At 43.6% G+C, this 22937-nt stretch overlaps 1 protein-coding gene across 1 annotated transcript; it reads right to left on the reverse strand.

The window, feature by feature from the left end:
• Window positions 1-16124: 16124 nt before the first annotated feature.
• LOC104475585 (C->U-editing enzyme APOBEC-1) lies at window positions 16125-22500 on the reverse strand. Its single transcript, XM_010116111.2, has 4 exons — window positions 22478-22500; window positions 18213-18613; window positions 16994-17109; window positions 16125-16439 (listed from the first exon to the last, which is right to left on the reverse strand). Exons 1-4 carry the CDS (start codon window positions 22498-22500, stop codon window positions 16431-16433), a joined length of 549 nt encoding a protein of 182 aa, XP_010114413.2. The 3' UTR covers window positions 16125-16430.
• Between the last annotated feature and the right edge of the window lie 437 nt (window positions 22501-22937).

Raw genomic sequence — 22937 nt, forward strand, 5'->3', positions numbered from 1 at the left:
TGATGTTTAGTCCCATTGTGTGGTGCCTGCCCTCAACATCAGCTAAGCCTCCCACTCTCAGCCTTTCCCATTACAAACGTGCAGCTTGAAGAATGTTGCAATCTAATGACCTAAATCTGGAATTTGATGAAGGCTCCAGAATTATTCCCACAGCATCTCCTTGAGAGGTGTTGGGAGGGTAAGCAATCCCATCACTACTCTGAGATCCGCACTGATCAAAGCAGTGAGAGAACTAGAAAGGAAGATCAGGGAAAGGGATGGTAAGAGCAAAACAAGGCACAGGGCTTCCTAGCTTTGCCTGTGTCTGTAAACTGCCATGAGGCCCAAGCAGCACACGGTGATAGAACCCTCGGTTGTCCTCTTTGGGTGCAAGACTGTGATGGTTTTTTGGTTTATCTGCAGTACTGCTTGCCAGGGTTTGAGTAGCCACAGTGCCTGTCATGGGGGTTGAAGCAATCGCAATGTCTGTAGCAGGGACTGAGGTAGTTGCAGTGCCTGCCATAGGGGCTGAAGTAACCACAGTGACTGTAGCAGGAATTGGGGTAGCTGCAGTGCCTGTTGTGGAGGCTAAAGGGACTGCAGCAACTGTAGCAGGAGTTGGTCTGTAGTGGGGTTTGGAGTATCTGCAGTGCATGCTGCCAGGGTAATGGTAGTCACAGTACTCTTACATAGTTGTTTGAACTTAATCTAAATCAAGATCTGAGATAGCTGCAAGAGACCTGTCAATGTGAACGCCGTGGTTGGAGTATCCCAAGGGTATTCAGAATTCTCAAAAGCTGTGAAATTAGCTTGGGGAAGTGGGGGAAGCTGTAAACAGATATTCCCCCCATGGCCTGGCTTCCCAGACCATTCCAAACAACGTCCATGAGATGGCTCCCAAAATACACAGGTGGAGCTGCCACTGCCTCCTTGTTCTGCACACTGCCCGCTGCCATTGAATGAAAATATGAAACTGGTCCCGTTATCAAGCAAATCAGTGCCACATAGCACAGCAGAACAATACCTTTAATCCAAGACATGGCATTGATAAACCGTGCATAAACACCAACAAACAGCAAATACAGCAAGCAGGGTGCTGCCCAATACAGCTCTAAAAACAGCTCTGAGAGCAAATAAAACATCACGGCCAGCGACGACCAAATGGGCTTACTGAATACTTGTAACAAATCTGTTTTCAACACACTGTGTTCAAACCTGTCCTTATCTCAGCCCTTCGGGACTGACCAGGGGCTTGAACCTTGGACCCTCAGATTAAAGTCTGATGATCTCCCGACTGAACTAGCGAGGCCCCTTTGAGCCCCACATTGGGTGCCAAAAAGACTGTTGTGGTTTAGCCCTAGTCACCACACAGTTTCTTGATCAATCCCCCTGTGGGATAAGGAAAATAAATTGGGAAGAAAGGAAAACTCATGGGTTGAGATGAAGACAGTTTACTAGAATAGCAAAGGAAAACTACAATAGTAACAAAATATAAGGATACTAAAATATACAAAACAAACAATACACGATTTCTCACTACTCGATGTCCCAATGACATCGAGTCATACAGCCCATCCTGAGCAGTGATCACGGAAACGAAACAGAGGGAACGACGCTAGCCAGCAAGCAAAAGAGACGAGATGGAAAAATGGATGCCCCTCTCCATGGGGCATGACATTTAGGGCATGGAATACTCTCTTTGGCCAGTTTGGGTCAATTATTCTGTCTGTCTTTCTCCCAGCTTCCTGCATCTGCACATTAACAAGACCTGGAAAGCTGGACGGTGTCCTTGGTCTCATTAACAACTCATATCATCAGGGTGTTTTATCAACATTTTTCACATACAAAATTCAAGACACACCAGCTTCTGAGATGAAAATTAACTCCATCCCTGCCAAAACCAGGGCAAGGACCTATACAGAAAATATTTGCTAGTCATTGAGGATAGTAGATCAGGAAATAAAATTTCCTTTACACTTTCTGTCCTAGCCCCTTTGAGTCTATACACTCCCTGCCAAATCTCTTTTATTTTAAGAGGGTGTAATAAGTAAACCCTGCACAGCAAGTAAACTCCTGCAGCACTCTGGGTTGCAGGAGTGGTGGATTTCTACCTGGGAACTAAACTCGATGATTGTTTAAACTATGCTGTACATGAACCCTTGCTCACTTTAACATATTAGGGTTGACTGTGATATCACTCAAGTTTATCTTCACTAATTTCAGCAGTACTGCATCTGCTTTTCCCTGACTAATCAAAGAGTAGAATCAAAGCTCTTCTCCCTTTGTATCTTCCAAACCACTTTTACTAGGTAAAATTTGAGCTGTTTTCCTGTTGATACTCATAATGCCAATCTAGACAAAAACATTTTCACAGCAAACAGTTTTTTTTCTTTTCTTAGTATGAAACTGTTTCAAAAGCTGGAAAAATAACAGTGCCAAGGAAAAAATATCAGTGCAAAAAGGAGGGTGATTTCTGACTAACAAATACCTGGAGGGTGACATCACAGCCCTGCCTGATTATATACATTTTGTTTCTTGTGGAGGTGAAGAAGTTCAACCCCATGACTCATTCATGCCTTACTAGCTGAGAGTCTAGATGAAAACAATTGCAGGTGATCAAGGCTAGTTATTTATTTTGTAAAAGTCTATCCATAACAAACTTAAGACTCTAAGAACTCTAATTTTATTGAAGAAAATAATTCATTTACTTAGAATTAAGATACTAAAGGCACTTTTCTGTAGCTCTTTAAGATGAGGAATTATGAAATATACACAATGAAATTACATTTCAGCAGGAGTAAAATAGTCTTCCACATCAACAGAGACCTGATCAGCTCCTTGCACAGCCTTATTTCACTGATTCTTTAAGAGGCATTTTCTAGTTGTTTATTGCATTGGAAACAAAATAGGTGAAAAAATAAGCTAACTAATTTGCTCCATTCTTAACTGCCACATTAAGAGATCTTTTGGAATTTGATTTCTTCCTGCCTAATGCCACCTCATGGTTAACAAAATGAGACATTAATATTTTGAAGCTGGACCTAAGACTCAAGATATAGTAATACATTCAAAGAGATGACACACACACAAATCCACAAGTGTCTCCTGTTTACCTTTATGTACCAACAGACACATTTGTCTATACTCACAGTTTCTTAGATAAAACTACAGTGAATATCTGTACTGACTATGGAGAAATAGACCTGCTTTTCACATACACGTACTCACCTCTATCAGTGACAGAAGCCATGGATATTTCTGGATTTGTCTGCTGCCTCTTGAGTGATGGATGTCCCTTTAATGGTCTTACATTAGTTTCCATTTCTATTCCCAAAGACTGAACGTTGAACATTAGTAATGTTACTCAGCTGAGTATCACCAAGGTGACTTGCTCGCTTGCAAATAAATTACCCCACTGGGTGAAACTGAAAGCAAGTTCCTGGTGACAAAAGACTGCAAAAGAGGATGAGTGTCATTCAGAAGTGGATCTAGGGGTGTAGACAAGTTTGCCTGCCAGAAGCTGGAACTAATAGATGAGCCTTTTTTTTTTGTAGTGCAGAACAGAAATATATCTCTTTATCACTACTAGCCCCAGAATAGAAAAGCAACTCTTCTCTAGTCACCTCAATGTACCAAGAGAGAAAAAGCACCTGCACAAATGGCATCAAGTCACATAGCTGTGGCATGGCAGGTAAACTTTCTGGCACCTAGATATAATCAGAAAGTAGAGCATTCTCTCTGGTGCAAAAACTCTTTCGTGGCTTTTATGAGCAAATAGCAGTAATCCAGTATGCCTTTAAGTTGCTACCTGTCTGTAGCAAGGGTGATATATAGGAGTGGGATCTCATATTACTCAAACACCTGTGATCAAAATATTTTTTTCTATTTCTTATGCTGTCAATTACCTCTGCTTACAGAAGTTTCTTAAAATAATATTAGAGATAAATGTGAAGGTAACATTTGAATATATCTCACCCACTGCAGCAAATGGATTTTTTAAAAAATAACCATCACCCTCGTATTCATAGCTCCTGAACATAAATGCATTTTCGAGGAACATAAACAACAAAGGGCACACAGAATGGTGGACACACTCTCATTCGTGACTCCATTAACCACCAGGTTCCTTAAAGCTTCATGATAATATTCCCTTTAGTGGCAGTAGAGCTATGCTATATGCATAATCAGCAGATTCACCAGGGGTAATAATCTAGAAACTTCACAATTTCTTCAAAACACTTTGCAGGGAGACTCTAGGATATATAATAGGTGTGAGAGAGGTGGACAGAGTAACATGGAGCTAGCTCCTTACAGATGTCTCCCAGGAAAAAGATTTCAGCATAACAGTCACACAGCATGATGTTATTACAATAGTGGTGTCTACTGGATGTGCCACCTCCTAATTTACCTCACTGAGCCAGATGAGTCTCAAGAGGACAAGCACGTACTTCACAATTTTTCTCAAATATCTTTTGGCTTATCTGACACCTGAAACCCAAGATATATGTCTGGTAACACCAACATCAGCATCGCACTGAACAATTTTATTCAGCATAAAACACAAGTTTGGACTGAGGTAGAAGTCATTAAAATGGAAATATATGGAAGAAATTAGGAAAGACAAACAGGTTAGAGAGAAGAATGAGGAGCACAGGAGAAGCAGAGTTAGATCAGACATGACAGAAGACAAAAAGGGACAAGGTTTCAATCAGCCAAGATCCCAGTTTGCAAATCTCTGAGGATTTTACAGGTACTGATCTTTCTATTCTCTAGATGAATGATCTATTGGAAAGAGGTGAGAATCACCTGATGGAAGTTGGAAGCAAGGGAGAAGGCAAAACTTAGATGTGACTAAATGCTTGGGGCTCATGCCACAGAGGCTTAGGTCTCAGTCTCCGCTTATAAGCCACCTCTTGGACTTAATTTGTAATGGTAAATTTTGTTTTAGTTCAAGTGTTCTGCTGCTGGCACATTTGACAGTAAAAGGAAAATCAATTGTATGTTTGTTTGGATTTAATGGAGTTTTCTCAGTAGATATCTACATTTTTCTTGAAAGAAAAAACACATAGATGTCTTTTGAGATTTACTCTATGAACTTCAAATTTTAAAAAGGGCTAAAATGTGTCTCTGTGTGTGTATGAATATATACATATGAGTACACACTCACAGATACTTACATATATATGAATGCATGATAATGCAATAATGCATATAAAAACAAGCTTGTAGATACACAAATGCGCATCCTTAGCAGCATGTGAGTTTACAGCTCTGATCGATAAGCACACCCACCCATGGCCTTTTCATCTCTCCCAGCACCTTTACTTTCCTTTCCTCTGCAGGTTACACAGCATCATCCTACTTTACTGAGGCTCTTGTTCAGTTTCCATATGTGGAAACTGAAATGTAAGATATTAAGATAACTGATGACACTTTGCTACTACTAGCTGAGTGTTATGAGTCTGACTCCAAAAAACAAAGTGGAATGGCAGCCAGTCACAAAACTGTATGGGTAGAGCCCTGACACAGGCAAGATGGAGAACAGGTAGTTAATGGGAAGGACTTACTTGTGTGCTTACTTCAGTAATGATTTTTCTCAGCTAAATAAAACATTCCAATATCCTTGTAATATAATTCTTTCTCATTAACTGGTGAGGCTATGTAAATCAGAGAAGTGGATCAAACATATTTAATTTAAGATTTTTCTTAGCTAAATAAAACATTCCAATATCCTTGTAATATAATTCTTTCTCATTAACTGGTGAGGCTATGTAAATCAGAGAAGTGGATCAAACATATTTAATGAGGAGTCAGTGTGAAAAAAAGAAAAGCTACAAGTGAACATATCTGTATTTTGGACTATGATTTTCTACTCCGAGCAGTCCTTCTACAGTCATCTCGCATTACTTTGCATCACAGAAGTTCTATATATTTATCTTTTCTGATTTTGCCTTGTTTCTACCTCTTTGTTTCAATGCACATGCTGTGTCAAAGCACTTGGCAGAACAATAAGTACCCCAAACCCAGTGGACATCACAGTGTCTATACTCCCTTTGAGAGGCTGAGTCTGGCATACAGTAATCACACAACTGGCAGGGTTTTAAATAGTGAGGGGGACAACAAAACCAGGTGGACTTCACTTGAGAGAAAGTAGTGATTCATCTGTTCCTTTCCTATCAGTCATACTGGAGAAAGTGTTCAGAGCAGCTCTAGGAAATTTTGGTGCTGAACTTTTCTTTTCCAAGCACTCACGGATTGCTCAATGGTGACCGTAAGTTTAAACTCTCCCCAAGATTCACCTGTAGGCTCTGCCTCCCATGGGAGGTAAAACCTTGATTGGAAGCACAAAACCTCCATCAGAACCAGGCATTAGAACCATTGGGCACCATCAAGGATGGAGTTAATTTTCTTCATAGCAGCCTGCATGGTGCTGTGGTTTAGCCTGGGGACCAAAACAGTGTCAATAACACACCAACATTTTCGCTGTTGCTGAACAGTGCTTGCACAGCATCATTCCTTCTCTCATCAAGACCCCCAAGTGAGTAGGCTGGAGGTGGGCAAGATGCTGAGACGGAACACAGCTGGGACAACTGACCTGAACTGACCACAGGGATCTTTCATGTCATCTAATGGTATGCTCAACAATAAAATTTTGGGGGATTTTTTTCTGAAGTTGCTTGGGGACTAGCTGGTCATTGGTCTGCTGGTGGTGAGTGATTGCCTCTGCATTATTTGAGGTGTCTTTTCTTTTTTTCCCCTTCACTTGTTAAACTGTCTCTATCTTGATGCATGAGTTTTCTCGCTTTTGCCCTTCCAATTCTCTCTCCAATCCCATGGGGTGGGGAGAGGGGAGAGCAAGCAGCTGTGTGGTGCTTAGCTACCTGCCAGGGTTAACCTACCTCACCATCTCATATCCACAGGTAGGCTAGAAATCCACCCTACTTGAGTGTCCACAGGTAAGCTGCTAAAGACATCTTGTAAGAAGTCTTCAGAAGACTCCAGAGATATGGGGTTGCTCTGCCAGATCTTCATGATTCAGGCCCTATGTTACTATGTAGTGTCTCCCTCACAGCTAACACTTCTCCTCCTGTCACTGGCATGAAGCAGGACTGTGAGATAGGAACCTGTGTGTTTAAGCAGCAATAAGCTTTACCATATTCCTCATAGCAGAGGCAGGACAATCTTCAGGGGACCATCTATCAGCAGTCTTGATAGCTTTGAACTTGATCAGTTGTGGCATGTGGTGCAGGTCCAGGAGGAACCTGATACCGCTCTGACGTAACCCTTCAAGGGAAGAGATTTAGGGAATGTAGCTGAAGCAGTGGGTCCCAGCTACCTTTTCCCAGGTTGAAGTGGTGTTGCTTACGCCAGTCAGTAGTACAAGGAGGAGCCACACCTGCCACAGTGATGGTTATGGATTGAGCTTGTTGCATTGGAGTAGATCTTAAGAGAAGTGAGGGATTAAAAGGTGGATATGGGGCTAAGCAGTGGAGATGTAGCAGGGAACTCTGAGAGTAGAAGGGCAGACCTTATGTCCAAAAATCCAGCTGAACTGTCATAGTTCACTCAGATGTGTACACCCAATGGGGCCAACTGTAAATGCTCATCAGATACAGGTATGAAAGTGGCTTGAAAATGATCTCCAACTACCCAAATAGTCTTGGCCCTGGTGCTATGAATTAAGCATTCACTAATCAGGATGCTGCTATGGAAAGACCTCGCTATGGGGTATACCAATAATTCAGATAGTAGTTGGAAGCAGAGGAAGTTATGATACAACAATCTCCCCTGCCACAATTTTCCTGTCTTGTCTTAGAGAAGTCGTGCATGATGCTAACATGGAAGCCTTGCAAGATCTCACTACTACAGTTAACACAGATTGCAGATTTGGAGGCTAACACAGTTACTGCTTGTCTTGTAAGACAGCCAGGGCTGCAGAATGGGGAATATAACCATCTGCATCTTCTTTACCACAGCCTACTGCCCAGTCCACAATCCATCTTCATTAGAGACACTTAAACTGACACACTCAGCCACCCACCACCAAGCCTAAGGTTCAATGGTGAGCACAGACATCATTTTGCAGGAAAACTGCTCTTGGTTTAACTAGACCCATGGTAGCAATGGATGCAGTGCAAACAAAGCAATGCCAGTGCAAAGTGCTGTGACTCTGCATCACACCTCTGGGGCTGCAGATCAAGAAGCAGAGCTGAGCCAGGCTCCCACACACACTTAGGGGAGATAAAGCTCTGGCTGCTCCCTGAGTTTGTTCGGAGCTCTGGGATGTCACCAAGTGAACATCCAGATGCACAGGTCGCGTGGCACATACAGAGCATGCTGGCATAGGAGCTCTGATCTGCTGAAGGAAAAGTCCAGGCCAAAACAGTGATGGAGACCCAGCCTCTTCAGTGCCTGATGGATCTGACCCTCAGCTGGGAAGCTGCAAGGAGAGAGACAACAGCTAGCAGCACCATTGTCCAGTCAGGAAACAGATAGTGAGGAGCACAGACATCACACTGTGTGGCAGGATGTGGGCTTAGGCTGGAGGTGGAGAAGATGAGGCATTACACTACAGATCATCCATAACATCTAAATGACTGAGTTTAAGCACAAATTTCTGTCCACAGGAGACTAAAATGTCACATGCCTCAAGCAAGGAACAGAAAGGCCACAGTGCATAAGGGACTAGCAGTGACCATAGAGGTGCCACCTGTGACTGGATTCAGGCCCTTCTGTTTCTCTGTACATGAGAACTACAAGATACCCAAGTACAGTACATCACTCTTCAGCTCCTAGATCTTTTTCCCAGCCTCATATGCATGAGCCACATGGTTAAATGGCAGTGTTCCAGCCAGCTATGGCAGCAGCAAGAGTATTCTCCTGTTTCATGACTTGGCTTTTGTCTCCACCAGTTCAAGAGAGATGGCTTCTGATTTGTAAGTTACTATTGAGAAATATTGCTCAGCTGCATCACTGATATTTGGCCTATAAGGTCTCATTTGTTATGTTAGATACAGCATTCTGTATTTCATTTCCTTGTTCCCCACACATACCCCCGGGAGAAATGAACTGAATGTGAAGTCTCTTCTTGCTTACTGTTTGGCCACAGACTGACTTGCTAGGCAAACATAACTCAAAAAGAATCACTTGAAATAAAAAATTTAATCATAGTATTATAGATAAGCAGAATCTGGATATCTGACTAGGTATCCAGAACCATTGTTTTCTGTGATCAAGTCACAGCAGCTCTTTCCAGACATGGCCAGGATGTAGCAAGGGCCAGCTACTCCCTAAAGGATGAGGAGTGAATCAAGCAAGATAAAGCAGCCAGCAGGGAAGGAACCTTGCTAGCCAGGACCCATCCCAGTGTAGACAGAAAAAGGCAAGCCCATGCTAGCAGCCAGGATCAACCAAGAATCCAGATTTTCAGGCAGGTTCATGCTGACGAGGCAGGTCCTAGGTCAAGCTGGGAAGTCAATCCTAGGGTCAGGATCAGGTTCTGTGATGGCAACCAAGGTCACATACAGACACAGTGATCACCGGGCTGGTCCATAGTGAAGAAACAGGTCAGTAAACAGATCAACAGGATCCATGGCTGGCCATGGGCATGAATGTGGGCCTGGGTGTGAGAGATTGAGACAGGCACACCTTCACCATAGCTCAGTCAAGGACTAATAATGCAGATTTGAGCTTAAATGGAGCTCCTGGGCCATCTATGGGCAGTGTGTCAGTGAAGCCCCAAGTGAGAGTGCTCAAGGCAACAAAGGGGTTTTTTAATGACCTCGGGGCTCTGAGAGACACAGACCATAACAACAGCCTTCAGTTTTTGTTATTAAAACAATTGGGGGTTCTTGCTTGCTTATGACATAGGAACGTCACAGCCTTGCTTTGGCCAAGAGCTGATTACAATGCAAACAGGGGCTGAGTGTGGTAAGCCAAGGTCAACAGGACAATATAAACAAGAACTAAGCATAATGAACCTTGGCATGGACTGTGGATCCACAAGTGACAGAACCATCTCCAAAGCTGCTAGGAAGGTATACTGTGATAGCATTTGATTGGCAGCCTGTGATAACAACTAGCTACAAAGGCCTTTAGCAGTAGAGATTGAGAAGGGACACTTGGTCCACTTCATAAATTGAGCTTAGCAGTTTCACATTGTCTATGTTTCTTTTCCCCCCATAACAACATGTGTGATCAATTTTCTCTTCCTCTTTAAGACCAGGTTGAAAGTATTAGCTCCTGAACTGGTAAGATATAAAGACCCATATCTAAACAAGAGAATTAATCTACCAAAGTGGACATGACTTAATTGAGGCATGCTGCCATTTTGTGAGTTACAAGTTGTCATCTCTTAGTTTCCATAAGCCAGATTCTCTTTAGGATAGACTGGCCCAAAACTCTGAGTAATTGTATTGGCTGTGTTAAAAGATTAGCAACACAAATGACAGAAGAATCAAGTCCAATCATAGCTTTAGAGTTTAATAACTAAAATGAGTATAAGTCAATTAATATTTATTCTAGTCTTGCAAAAATAACCTAGCATCAGGAACAGGGGATGGAGAGTGGTTCTATTCCCAAGCACTCGGTACTGACAGCAGGGCTTGTACCTCTGCAGAGTACAGAGGAGCAAACAATCAGACAGAGGAGCAACAAGCCCATCTTGACTATTCCAAGGGATACAGCTGCATTCCTACAGTTCTTTGTGCAGCCTAAAGTGCCTTGTTTTTCAAGGAGTTTCCAGTGGATACATCTAGTGGTCTAGATCCAGGATGGGCCAGATCCAGGAGGGGCTTGCAGATAAAAATGCTTTCTTACTTCTTTTAGCCAGCTGAGTGGAGTTGCTGAAATGCAATGACCACAGATACCGTAATTATCATTCCAGCGTCATACCATTTGGTGGATGGATGATTTGCTTCTGTTGAATGGAGCATCTGTGGATTTTTTTAATTGCTCTTTCAAGATCAAATGCTACTCTCAGTTACATGTTATAGCTCCCACTGAGTCAGTGGAAAATTCTCTAGGCTAGCACAGTCTTTCAAACGCAGACAAGTGTTTCAGTGATTAATGATGAGACATTAGTATAGCAAGAGTTGGCACTTATTGTGGTTTGATCAGTTTAAAACAGAGACAAGTACTTATTTACATGGCAAGCTGTGAACTTCTGGAATCTGCTGCCCCAGTGAGCTGTGGACAGAGATGGCAGGACAGGGTCAAAAGAGATCAGAGAAATTAATGGTAACAAGTCATTGTGGGTATTGAGGTAGTGTGACGAACCACAGAGAGTGGACAAGCTCTCCCTAAAAAGCATCTCCTCCTGTCACTACTAGATACAGTGTCTGGACTATGCTCTCTACTCCAGTGGGGCATTTTCTGTGGTTTTAGGTTCACGTTTTTACCTTTTGCAGCATGAGGTAGGAGACAAGGCTAGCCAAGAGGACAGCCAGTCTCCAGAGATATTCCTTTTGGGATCCTGACCTTCTCTTGCCAGAGACTCATTTTTCAACAGTCAAGGAAATAGCCTGTTTCCATCAAAATAGCTCAGTTGAAGTAAGTTACAGTGAATTCATCAACTGTTCGGGTGCTAATTTAGCAGTTCTCTTTTAAGTACCCTTTTCCTATCAGCCTGTGCACCACTGGGCCACATCAGAGGAAGGACAATGTTAGCAGAGTATTGGGCCTGGGACCCTGGTCCCCATTCTGGCTGCTACCTGCCTCCATTTCCACATCCAGAAGTTTCCATTGGAGATATTTAGCACTGCCCAGTATACTCAAGACTCTCAGTGACAAGCTATCTGTCCAAGATATTGGTGGCTTTTAGAAACTAGGGAATATTTGCAACATCTTATAATTGTTATCTTCTACATACAAGCAGTAAGACAGCTGGCTGTCTTCTGTGGGTGAAATCTCTTAGTAGAGTATCAGAGATAACGTTGGACCATTACTTGATGAGGTCAGTCACCTCACAAATAGGGATGTGGACAAAGAAGAGACATTTAATACCTTTTTCACCTCTGTCTCTCATACCAATGATGGCCCCTGAGACCTCTGGAGCCTTGTGTTGGAAGACCATGACAAGTCGACAAGGAGGGGTGCCATGCTTGACCTTGTGCTCACCAACAGGGAGGGGCTGGTGGGGGATGTGACACTAAAGGAGAGCCTTGGCTGCAGCGACCATGACATGATGGAGTTCAAGATCCACGGGGCAGCAAGGAAACTACATGGCAAGCTCTCTGCCCTAGATTTCAAGAGGGCAGACTTTGGCCTCTTCAGGGACCTGATGGGCCAAGTGCCATGGGAGGCGGCCCTGGAGAGAAGAGGGGCCCAGGAAAGTTGGTCTATATTCAAGGAGCACCTCCTCCAAGCTCAGCAGAGGTGCATTCCAATGAAGAACAAATCAGACAAAAAGGCCAGGAGGCCGGCGTGGATGAGCAAGGAGCTCCTTGACCAACTGAAAGTGAAAAAGGAGGCCTATAGAGGGTGGAAACAGAGACAGGTAGCTTGGGAGGTCTACAAAGAGGCTGCGCGAGTGGCCAGGGATAAGGTAAGGAAGGCCAAAGCCCTGGCAGAACTGAATCTGGCCAGGGACATAAAATGCAAGAAGAGCTTTTATAGGTACGTAGGGGACAAAAGAAAGTCCAGGGAAAATGTAGGCCCCCTCCGGAAGGGAACTGGTGTCCTGGTTACCCAGGACATGGAGAAGGCTGAGGTTCTCAATGACTTTTTTGCTTCAGTCTTCACCGACAAGAGTTCTTGTCCCACCACCCAAGCTGTACAAGGTGCAAGCAGGGACTGCGAGGACGAAGAACCGCGCACTGTACTTGAAGAGCAGGTTCAGGATCATCTGAGGAACCTAAAGGTGTACAAGTCCATGGGACCTGATGAGATCCATCCGCGGGTCCTGAGGGAACTGGCGGATGAAGTTGCCAAGCCACTGGCTATCGTATTTGAGAAGTCGTGGCGGACTGGTGAGGTCCCCGATGACTGGAAGAGAGGGAACATAACCCCAATTTTGAAAAAGGGGAATAAGGAAGACCCAGGTAACTACAGGCCGGTCAGCCTCACCTCTGTGCCTGGCAAGGTCATGGAGCAGATTCTCCTGGAAACCATGCTAAGGCACATGGAGAGCAAGGAGGTGGTTGGTGACAGCCAACATGGCTTCACCAAGGGCAGATCGTGCTTGACCAATTTGGTGGCCTTCTATGACGGGGTGACGGCATCAGTGGACAAGGGACAAGCAACTGACATCATCTACCTGGACTTGTGCAAAGCTTTTGACACTGTCCCGCACGACATCCTTCTCTCTAAACTAGAGAGACATGGGTTTGATGGACGGACCACTCGGTGGATAAGGAGTTGGTCCGCACTCAGAGAGTGGTGGTCAACGGCTCAATGTCCATGCGGAGACCGGTCACGAGTGGCGTCCCTCAGGGGTCCGTGCTGGGCCCGGCCCTGTTCAACATCTTTGTCGGCGACATGGACAGTGGGATAGAGTGCACCCTCAGCAAGTTCGCCGATGACACCAAGTTGTGTGGTGCCGTCGACACGCTGGCAGGGAGGGATGCCATCCAGAGGGACCTTGACAGGCTGGAGAGGTGGGCCCGTGCCAACCTCATGAAGTTCAACCAGGCCAAGTGCAAGGTCCTGCACCTGGGTCTGGGCAATCCCAGGCACAAATACAGGCTGGACAGAGAATGGATTAAGAGCAGCCCTGCGGAGAAGGACTTGGGAGTGCTGGTGGATGAGAAGCTTAACATGAGCAGGCAATGCGCCCTTGTGGCTCAGAAGGCCAACCCCATCCTGGGCTGCATCAAGAGAAGTGTGGCCAGCAGGTCAAGGGAGGTGATTCTGCCCCTCTACTCTGCCCTGGTGAGACCCCACCTGGAGTACTGTGTCCAGTTCTGGAGCCCCCAACATAAGAAGGACATGGACCAGTTGGAGAAGGTCCAGAGGAGGGCCACGAAGATGATAAGAGGGCTGGAGCACCTCTCTTATGAGGACAGGCTGAGACAGTTGGGGCTGTTCAGCCTGGAGAAGAGGAGGCTCCAGGGAGACCTGATAGCGGTCTTCCAGTACCTCAATGGGGCCTACAAGAAAGATGGGGAAAGGCTGTTTATTAGGGCCTGTTGCAATAGGACGAGGGGTAATGGTTTTAAAATAGAGGGGGGTAGATTTAGGTTGGAAATTAGGAAAAAAATTTTCCGATGCAAGTTATAGAACACTGGAACAGGTTGCCCAGAAAGGTCGTGGAGGCCCCATCCCTGGAAACATTCAAGGCCAGGCTGGATGAGGCTCTGAGCAACCTGATCTAGTTGGGGATGTCCCTGCTCCTTGCAGGGGGGTTGGACTAGATGACCTTTGAAGGTCCCTTCCAACCCTAACCATTCTATGATTCTATGATTCTATGACTGGGGGATTATAAACTCCCAGTTTACCCTGAACTTGTTCAAGACTTGCTGCTACAGCTGGATGCCTATGGGGTCCAATAGGATTCATCCCAGGGTACTGAAAGAGATGGCTGATGTTACTATGGGACCTCTCTCCATTATTTTTCAATGGTCTTGGGAATCTAGAGATGTTCCAGTTGACTGGAAGTTGGCAAACGTTGTCCCAGTTTTCAAGAAGGGTAAGAAGGAAGACCCTGGTAATTATAGGCCTGTCAGTCTCAGTTCAGTGCCTGGTACAATTACGGAGTTACTGAAAAACACTTGAGAGACAAGGCAGTCATTGGTCATTGCTAGCACAGATTCAGCAGGGGAAAGCCTTGCTTAACCAACTTAATTTCTTTTTATGACAAGGTCACCCATCTAGGTGATCAAGGGAAACCAGTAGATGTGGTGGGTTTGGATTTTTGCAGAGCTTTTGATACTGTCTCTCACAGTATCCTTCTGGATAAACTGTCCAACACACAGCTATACAAGTCCATAATACATTGGGCGAGCAATTTGCTAACGTATTGGGCTCAAAGGGTTATAGTAAATGGGATTACATCAGTCTGGTGGCCAGTCATCAGTGGGGTTCCCCAGGGCTCAGTTTTTAGGGCTAGTGCTCTTTAATATTTTTATAATTATCTGGACACAGAAATTGAATGTACAGTGAGTAAGTTTGCCTACGATACTAAACTAAGGGGGGGCTGTGGACTCCCCCAAGTGTAGAGAAGCCTTACAGAGAGATTTTGATAGGCTCAAGAGCTGGGCAATCACCATCTGCATGAAATTTAACAAGAGCAAGTTCTAGATTCTCCACCTGGGACAGGATAATCCTGGTGCCTATCTCCTCTCTCTGGTGACCAGTGATAGGACACAAGAAAATGGAATGAAGCTGCATCAGGGGAAGTTCAGCAGGAAACTGACCCCTGCTGAGGGTGGTCAGTCACGGGAAGGGCTCCCCAGGGAAGTGGTCATGGCACCAAGCCTGTCAGAGCATTCAGGGAGAGTCTGGATGACACTTTTAGTCACGTGGTTTTGTTTTAGGTAGTTCTGCAAGGAGCAGGGAGTTGGACTCGATGATCCTTATGGGTCTCTTCCAACTTGAGATATTCTATGATTTTATGAATGTCGTAGTTCAGCCCCGATCAGGACCAGACTACACAGTCTCTCTCTCACTCCCCCCCCCCGCCCCACCCTCCAGTGGGACAGAAGGGAGAATTGTTGAAAAACAAAACAAAACCAAAAAAAAAAAACCCAACCCAAAACACCAAAAACACGTGGGTTGAGATGGAACAAAAAAAAAATTTAACAGCAATAACAGAAGAAAACAAAACAGCAATGGAAAACAAATACAGTATAATGGCTTACAACAAATGTCCACACCTAGTTTCTTCCAAGGAGCAGGAGGCTCCCCTCAGCACCCTCCTCACTTACACACTGAGCATGATGTCAGATGGGATGGAATAGCCCTTTGTCTAATTTAGGTAAATTAACCCCAGCTGTTAGCTAATTAGTTAACTATCCCAGCTGGGTGCCCCAGATGGTCACCAGGGGCCACCAGCTCCAGTTCTCCACCCAGCTCAGGTGAATATTAATTCTATCATAGCCAGAACCAGGATAATGAATGGAAGATTCTGAAATGAAAATGAAAATATGATATTTAGATCCTTTAACAATTGCACATTGGACTTGCTGTGATTTGAAATGGACATAGCAGGAGGAGTCTATTACTTGTAATAGCCCAGAATATTTCTTTTCCACAGATGCCATACAAAATGGATTTCCCCGATGTTCAATGACCTACTTGGTCATTGATTTCTTTCTTTCTTTCACTCTGTTTCTATAAAAATAGCATTTCTCAGAAAATCCTAATACATTAAAATCAAAATGACACAGAACTTATATTAGTTTTGCTAGATATTTTTGTACCCAGTCCTTCCAGGCCAAGGTGTGAACCTATTCATTCAAGCAGAGTCTCTCTTGTCTTCAGGGGCACACACTCTCTCTTCTCTCTCCTGCTTTTCAGGAGGTCTGGCACAAAACAAAAACAAAGGTTAGATTTTCCCAGGGGACAAAGGTTCTCTTTTGAACAGTTTTTCTCATTTCACAAAAACTGTACCCTTTGGACAGTTCCTGAATCAAATCTAGAAGGAACTTAATGAAGTATGTACGGGCCTAGTGACTGGGAAGGAGTGTCAGACCACTGCAGATATTGACAGAAAGTGCCTGAGTAGTCTCATTTGCTAAACAGAAACCCATGCTCAGATTCAGATGACAAAGGAATCTGGTGGAGAGTTTCTGGGATGAGACTGGAGTTTCAGCTGATAATCAAGGGATTTCTCACTCTGGAGCTTGAAGGAGGAAAGTTGCACTCTTAGACTTTGATGGAAGAAAATCCACAGTGCTTCTCTCTCAACAGGACAGGATAGTCCTATGATTTTACTATATTACTTTTTCCAAAAGCATGCTGCAACACTCTTTAAACTCCAGCTAGATAAGAACAGCTCCTTTCCTGTTTACAGCTCAGTGATCACAGATTGCAAATCATTTCATGTGGTTCCCCCTATCCCTCAGATTCTACTAACCTCAATGACGTCCTTGAGCTTCAAATAATTCTTAGTTATCTTTGGTTGAAAGCCCACAGTCCAGTAATCATCATCAATATCTCTTTGGAGAAAGTTTTTCCAACAGTAAATATAGTCTGGAGAAATAGAAGTAAGATGACTTAACCTGAGTTTATTCAGATACCAGACAAGCTCATGGAACTGATACAGGGAATTAACTGTGTGCTAAATATTGCTTGATTTAGGAGACTAACTGTCTGCTAGAAAATGCCTAACAATCCTGTTTGTCTTGAAACTCACTTAAGCTTATCAGGGACTGGTATTGGTCAAGGACTATTATGTCAAGCAAAGGACATGGTAACAGGAGCTGCAATGTTGGTCAGAAGTCGTTAAGAAACTGCTGAAATCACCAAGTGAAAGGAGAGCATGGGTGAAAGACTAAAGTTCATCTAGAGGAAGATAAGACCCCTGAAGAAGCTAGAGACAGATCTGAAATGCTTACGCAAGTGTTTTTTCAAGAACCCCGCCTCACTTATGCATATGTATGTTTCCATTGTGCAATCTTATGAATATGTATACCTGCACCGTATAAATTTTTGGTAAAATGTGCTGTCGGTGTGCATGCTTTTGGAGGAGCGATCCCCCGCGCACTCGGTGTCGAATAAACATCTGCTTTATAACTCTCTCCGAGTTGTAGAGTTTGATCCGCGCATCAGAAAAAGATTTTTTTACCTCTTCCTGGTGCCCATGACACAGAGACAGCTTGGCTGTGGACAGGCCAGCTGATGGATGCTGTCCACTCTGTATCTGGAAACAATGCCATTCTCTCTAGGTTTTTTTTTTTTCCCCTCTTATCAGCGGAGGGCCCCTTCAGCCAGCCTTATCCCAGCAGCTGCATTTAGTCCACTAGGACAAGGGAGAAGCACCTTATCTCCCGTTCCCTCAGGAGTGACAGAAAGATGGTGTCTCTAGACAAGAGAAAATTTTCATACAGGTCTAATTGACCTGTATGACCTGATTCTATGATTCTATGATTGCTAAGAGTCCTGTCCCCATTCTCCTGCAGTATTTTAACATCTTTTTTTTGGATGCAACACTCAGTCACTGAATGGTGATGGTTGCGCCCCTAAAGAAGCTGGGCAGGACACTGGGCACAGAAGCAAGCCTATACCAGATTCACCCATGCATAAAGTTCACCAATTCACCCCTTCCCAGTCCCACAAAACCTAGGAAACCTTGCCTTCAATTTCCATGACAGTAATGGTTACTGCTGCCAAGCTCACAAGTTTCTTCAGACCTTGCTGGATTTTTTCATCTTCTATGTAATAAAGCCGTGCTACATGTATATCTATGTACACATATGAGTGCTTCTTTAAGAAATTCAGTATTGTACGGCAGCAGTCTGCACAAGGGCTCCAGGACAAGTACCAAGTGATGGAACACTTGACATAATTATTGGATCTTCTCGTCTTAAAGATCTTCTCCAAGAAGTAGACTTCAGCATGGCAATGGTCATTTTTGACCCAGTGTATCCAAGGTGTACCGGTTTCACCCCACTGCAGTTTGCATAGTAGGTATGTGTCCTGTGGAGTCTCACGGGGGTCAAAATTATACTTTAGTGCCTTCATAGATATATACATGCTGAAACAGAAGAAAAACTTCAAGGAATAACTGGTTACAACTTTGTTTTCAGCAGTTCTCCAGTACACAGAAAAGGGGGAGGGTGGAGGAAATGGGAGGGTGAGGGATTGTTTTATAGATTAGCACCCACCAATAACAAAAAAAACCCCCCACTATTTGAACTAAGCACAAATCAAATCTTGCAGATCAAGCAACTGTCACATATTCGCTAGCTGCAGGACTCATCACCTGTGTAAAAAAGCATCTCATTTATCTGAGTCAGTCTTTGTCTTCTTACTCTTTCTCCTTTCTCATCTCAGCCTCCTACACATTAAAATACGTATGTACATAGATCTATTTATAAACAACAGAGTACATCTCTGTTTATTGTCTGCATGTAAACTCTGTGTATATAAACCACAGAAACTGTGCATGGAGATTTCTTTATCAAAATTTCTATTGAATTTATGTAAATGTAGCAAATTTAAATGTCGCCAAATGTTTAATTCTGATACAGAAATAACTTTGTAAATTATACTTAACTCTTTTGGTGTGTCATTAAAAAAACCAACAGAGAAAGAGACAAAAGTGAAGCACAGGCTTATTTTTTTTTCTTGTTTAAGATGCTAAAAGAGATGTATTTTTTCTATTTCTATTATGTTATTTGGAAGTTAGTGCCTATTAGCTTAAATTTCTTTAAAACTTGATGATGATTAGGGAACATATATATAAATATATACAGTATATAATAGGAATATATATAAAAATATATACAGTATATAATATGTACATAATATAAGTAGAGAGAGCGTGTGTGTATGTATACAGGGCATATAGTGACAGTGGCTGAAGTTCACCAAAGAAAATACATTGAACTCGCAATACTCAAGCCCAATCAGTTAACCTAATTCTTACAGAAGGTATCTTTAAGGTTTTGGAAAGCAGTGTTACAATAGATAACAGAGATCTGATTTGCTCAAAGGTATCGATAATTGTTGCCATCTGATTATAACATACAGACCAGTTAAAATTTTCAGGTCTTACTTAAACTCATCTTAAGTACCCTCTTGCGTGTGTCTTGACCATAAAATACTTTGGATAAACTGTTGCAGTGCGTGTCTTGTGCATATTTTCAGGGACATAAAGCCATTTCTTTAGAACAATCTTGCAATACACTAATCTTCAAGGTTATATCCACCTTCAAGATGTGTTAAGCCAAGTGAAATTTATTGTGTAATCAACTTAATGCAATATAAAAAAAAAAAGTCTGCATTCTTGTAAATATCTCCTACAGACATAACTTGCTATTTTTAAAATAATGGATTAATGTAAATTTAAACAGCTCTAATGGAAGGACAGAGAAGAAATTGAAAAAAAATCACAGAACATTCCCACACTACAGAATATATACAGAATCACAGCACCTACTCTCTTTTCTCCCCAAATCAGATAAGAAAATACTTAAAATAAGCTGTGAGCTTACAGACAAATTGCCCAAAGCCATGTAATCACTTTATTTTTTGTATTTCTATAGCTATCACAAACAGTCCTTGTTGTTCAGCATTGCTATGTATGGTACACATATACACATGGAGCCTAACTCAAAAAAATCAAGCTAGTTCCTTGGTATAAATATGAGACATAATTAAGAGACAGCAAATAAAACTTTTTTTAAAAGCCCTAAAACCTTTTTAGTTTTCTGTCTAAATTTGGTTGATCAGTCTCATGAAGGTGAACTTGTAACCCTTTCAGAATTCAGGAGCTGGAGAGAAATACACCAACTATATAGACTGACTGAGTATTTGAAAGGTGAATTGCACCCAAAATGTTTAGAGTTAGGGGAGAAAAAGGCAGACGGATGACAGCCAACATAACTGTCTCCTAGGCTTTATTTTCTTTTCCATTAACAGGCAGCTGCTATGTAAATATGCATTAAACCTTGCAAATGTATTGACTGATTATAAATATCTTTTAAAATGTATTACTGTTGTGGTTTTGTTTTGTGAGAGGGGGCCTAAGGTGGTAGCTTCTGTCTCTTCTTTCTCCAAAAATGGAGAGAAGATGTAAAGCAGCTGAGCAGAGGTAGAGAGGGGGAGGTGTGAGCCTTGCGGGCCTTGCAGGCCTCACCCTCTGGCCTCCCGCTGGGCAGCCGACTGGGCCCAACTCGGCCCGGCCTGCCTGCAAGAAGTGGAGAGGAGATGAGAAGTGAATAAGATGTAAAAAGGATCCTGAGAGGCGTCTGCCAGCCTGTTGTGAGGAAAAGCTGCAGACACCAAGGTCAGTGAAGAAGGAGGGGGAGGAGTAATGCTGCTCCTGGCCAAGATTCCCCTGCAACCTGTGGTGATAACCATGGTGCAGCAGGTTGTCCCCCTGCAGCCCATGGAGGTCCAAGGAGAAGCAGAGATCCACCTGCAGCCTGTGGAGGACCCCATGCTGGAGCAGTTGGAGGCCTGAAGGAGGCTGTGGCCCATGGAGGGCCCACTGGGGCAGCCGTTCTGGAGGGACTGCACCCACGCCAGAGCAGTTTCACGAAGGACTGTGGCCCGTGGGAGGGACCCCACGAAGGAGCAGGGGAGGAATGCAAGGAGCTTTTCCCCCGACAATGAAGTAGTGGTGTGAAACAATGTGTGATGAACTGACCGTGACCCCCATTCCCTCTTCCCCCCTGTGCCACTTGGCGGGGAAAGGTAGTAGAGATAATGTTAAGCCTGGGAAGAGGGAGGGGTGGGAGGAGGTTATCTTGTTCCCTGTCTCATTCTCCTGCTACTTTTAGAACTAAAAGAATAGTTTTCCCCAAGTCGAGTCTGTTTTGCCCGTGATGGTAACTTTAAGGATTTCTCCCCGTCCTTATCTCAAACCTCGAGACGTTTTTCCCTATATCATCTCCCCCTATTCTCTTGGAGGGGGGGAGGGGAGCGATAGAGAGTCTGGTCCCGATCGGGGCTGAACTACAACAATTATTTACACCTTTTCTATTGTCCCATCATCCATAACTTGAACAGAAATGCAATGAGTTTATTTTAAAGTGTACTAATTTTATGAAAATGGCTTCTAAAGCTAATATCTCTTTTATTAAAACTGTGTAATAAACTGCACCATTATAGATACTTAATAATTTTCCTTCCTTCCTCTAACAGTTTTTAGAATCATAGAATCACAGAATGGTTTGGGTTGGAAGGGATCTTAAGGATCATCTAGTTCCAACCACCTCTGCCATGGGCAGGGACACTTTTATTAAAAACTATTTAAAATTCTGTGATTGCAATATAATAATAGCAATAATGATAATATCTAAAAATGTATGAGCATAGATGTGTCAAAATGTATTTAATCTGCATTTTTTCCTCCATTGCTAACACTTTGCACAGCAGATGCTCTTCTTTACTAAACTTTGCATTGAGACTTTTATTGCCTCTATTGGACAGAAAACGTCTGGTCTGACACTTCCTGTTTATTTTGTGTCACAATGTCTGTTTCAAGACCTCGAAATAGTTAAACAGGGAAGAGGCCCTTTCTGATTCTCTTGCTGCCTAGAGTTGGGGTGAGCCAGCTCCCTTACCCAACCCACCCCCTTCTTTCACTTGTTTTTACTGGTGCCCTTTGTTCCCTCCCATTTTATGGCTCCCGTGGCAGTTTTATGCTGGTGGAAACTTCCCCAACAGGCTCAGACTTTGGTGCAGCCCCTCGACCGCTGCAGTTACACTGGGGACCCGGGGTCCCACTCAGGTATGCTGGCACCAGTATTGCCCTCACCCTTCCCCAAGCAAGGCAGAGACTTTGCACAGACAGAAAGCACACTCCTGGGGTGACAAAACAAGGAGGGAGCAATGCAACACAGAGCTGAAGCTGGGGTGGTTTTTAGGTCAGCAATTTTTTCTTTTTTACCCTCTCAGCTTTTTCGTGTACATGGCCTCTTCACTCCCAGCGAGACCTCCAGCACTGCTCTTGTCTCTTGGTGCTGTCCTTTCTGTTTCTGTTCCCACAGAGAACTGCTGCTCTGCAGAGAGACAACGGGGCACACCCTCAGGCTCTGCTGCTGGCCCACAGTGATGTAAGAGGAAAAGGAACAAAACTAGTTTGACTATAGTTGCTATCAGATAACATGTCTTTACAAGCCTGCCCTTAGCAGTGCTCTTTCTTCACCCTTCAGCTGGGAGGTGAGGGCTGATACACATTTCTGGTTAAAAATGTATTAATTGGACAATCTCCTTAAAGTCTGCTTGTAAGTTTGAAAGGGATGGTAACGCTTTGCTGGCAGAAAAATTAGATTTATTGTTCTGTGCAGGAGACTCCTCCCAGTAGTGCAGCTGTTCTGTGTGGCATGCAGGCCTTTCCTCCGAAGCAC

The sequence above is a fragment of the Chlamydotis macqueenii genome, chromosome 1 (genome assembly GCF_036417535.1).
Source record: "Chlamydotis macqueenii isolate bChlMac1 chromosome 1, bChlMac1.mat, whole genome shotgun sequence".
Lineage (NCBI taxonomy): Eukaryota > Metazoa > Chordata > Aves > Otidiformes > Otididae > Chlamydotis > Chlamydotis macqueenii.

Coding starts and splice junctions, on each gene's coding strand:
- LOC104475585 (XM_010116111.2), bottom strand. CDS start 22,500: ATGTACACGAAAAAGCTGAGAGG. Junction 18,614..22,477: donor TACACGAAAAAGCTGAGAGG/GTAAAAAAGAAA, acceptor CTTCTGTTTCAG/CATGTATATATCTATGAAGG. Junction 17,110..18,212: donor TACTGTCATGGAAATTGAAG/GCAAGGTTTCCT, acceptor CTATTTCTCCAG/ACTATATTTACTGTTGGAAA.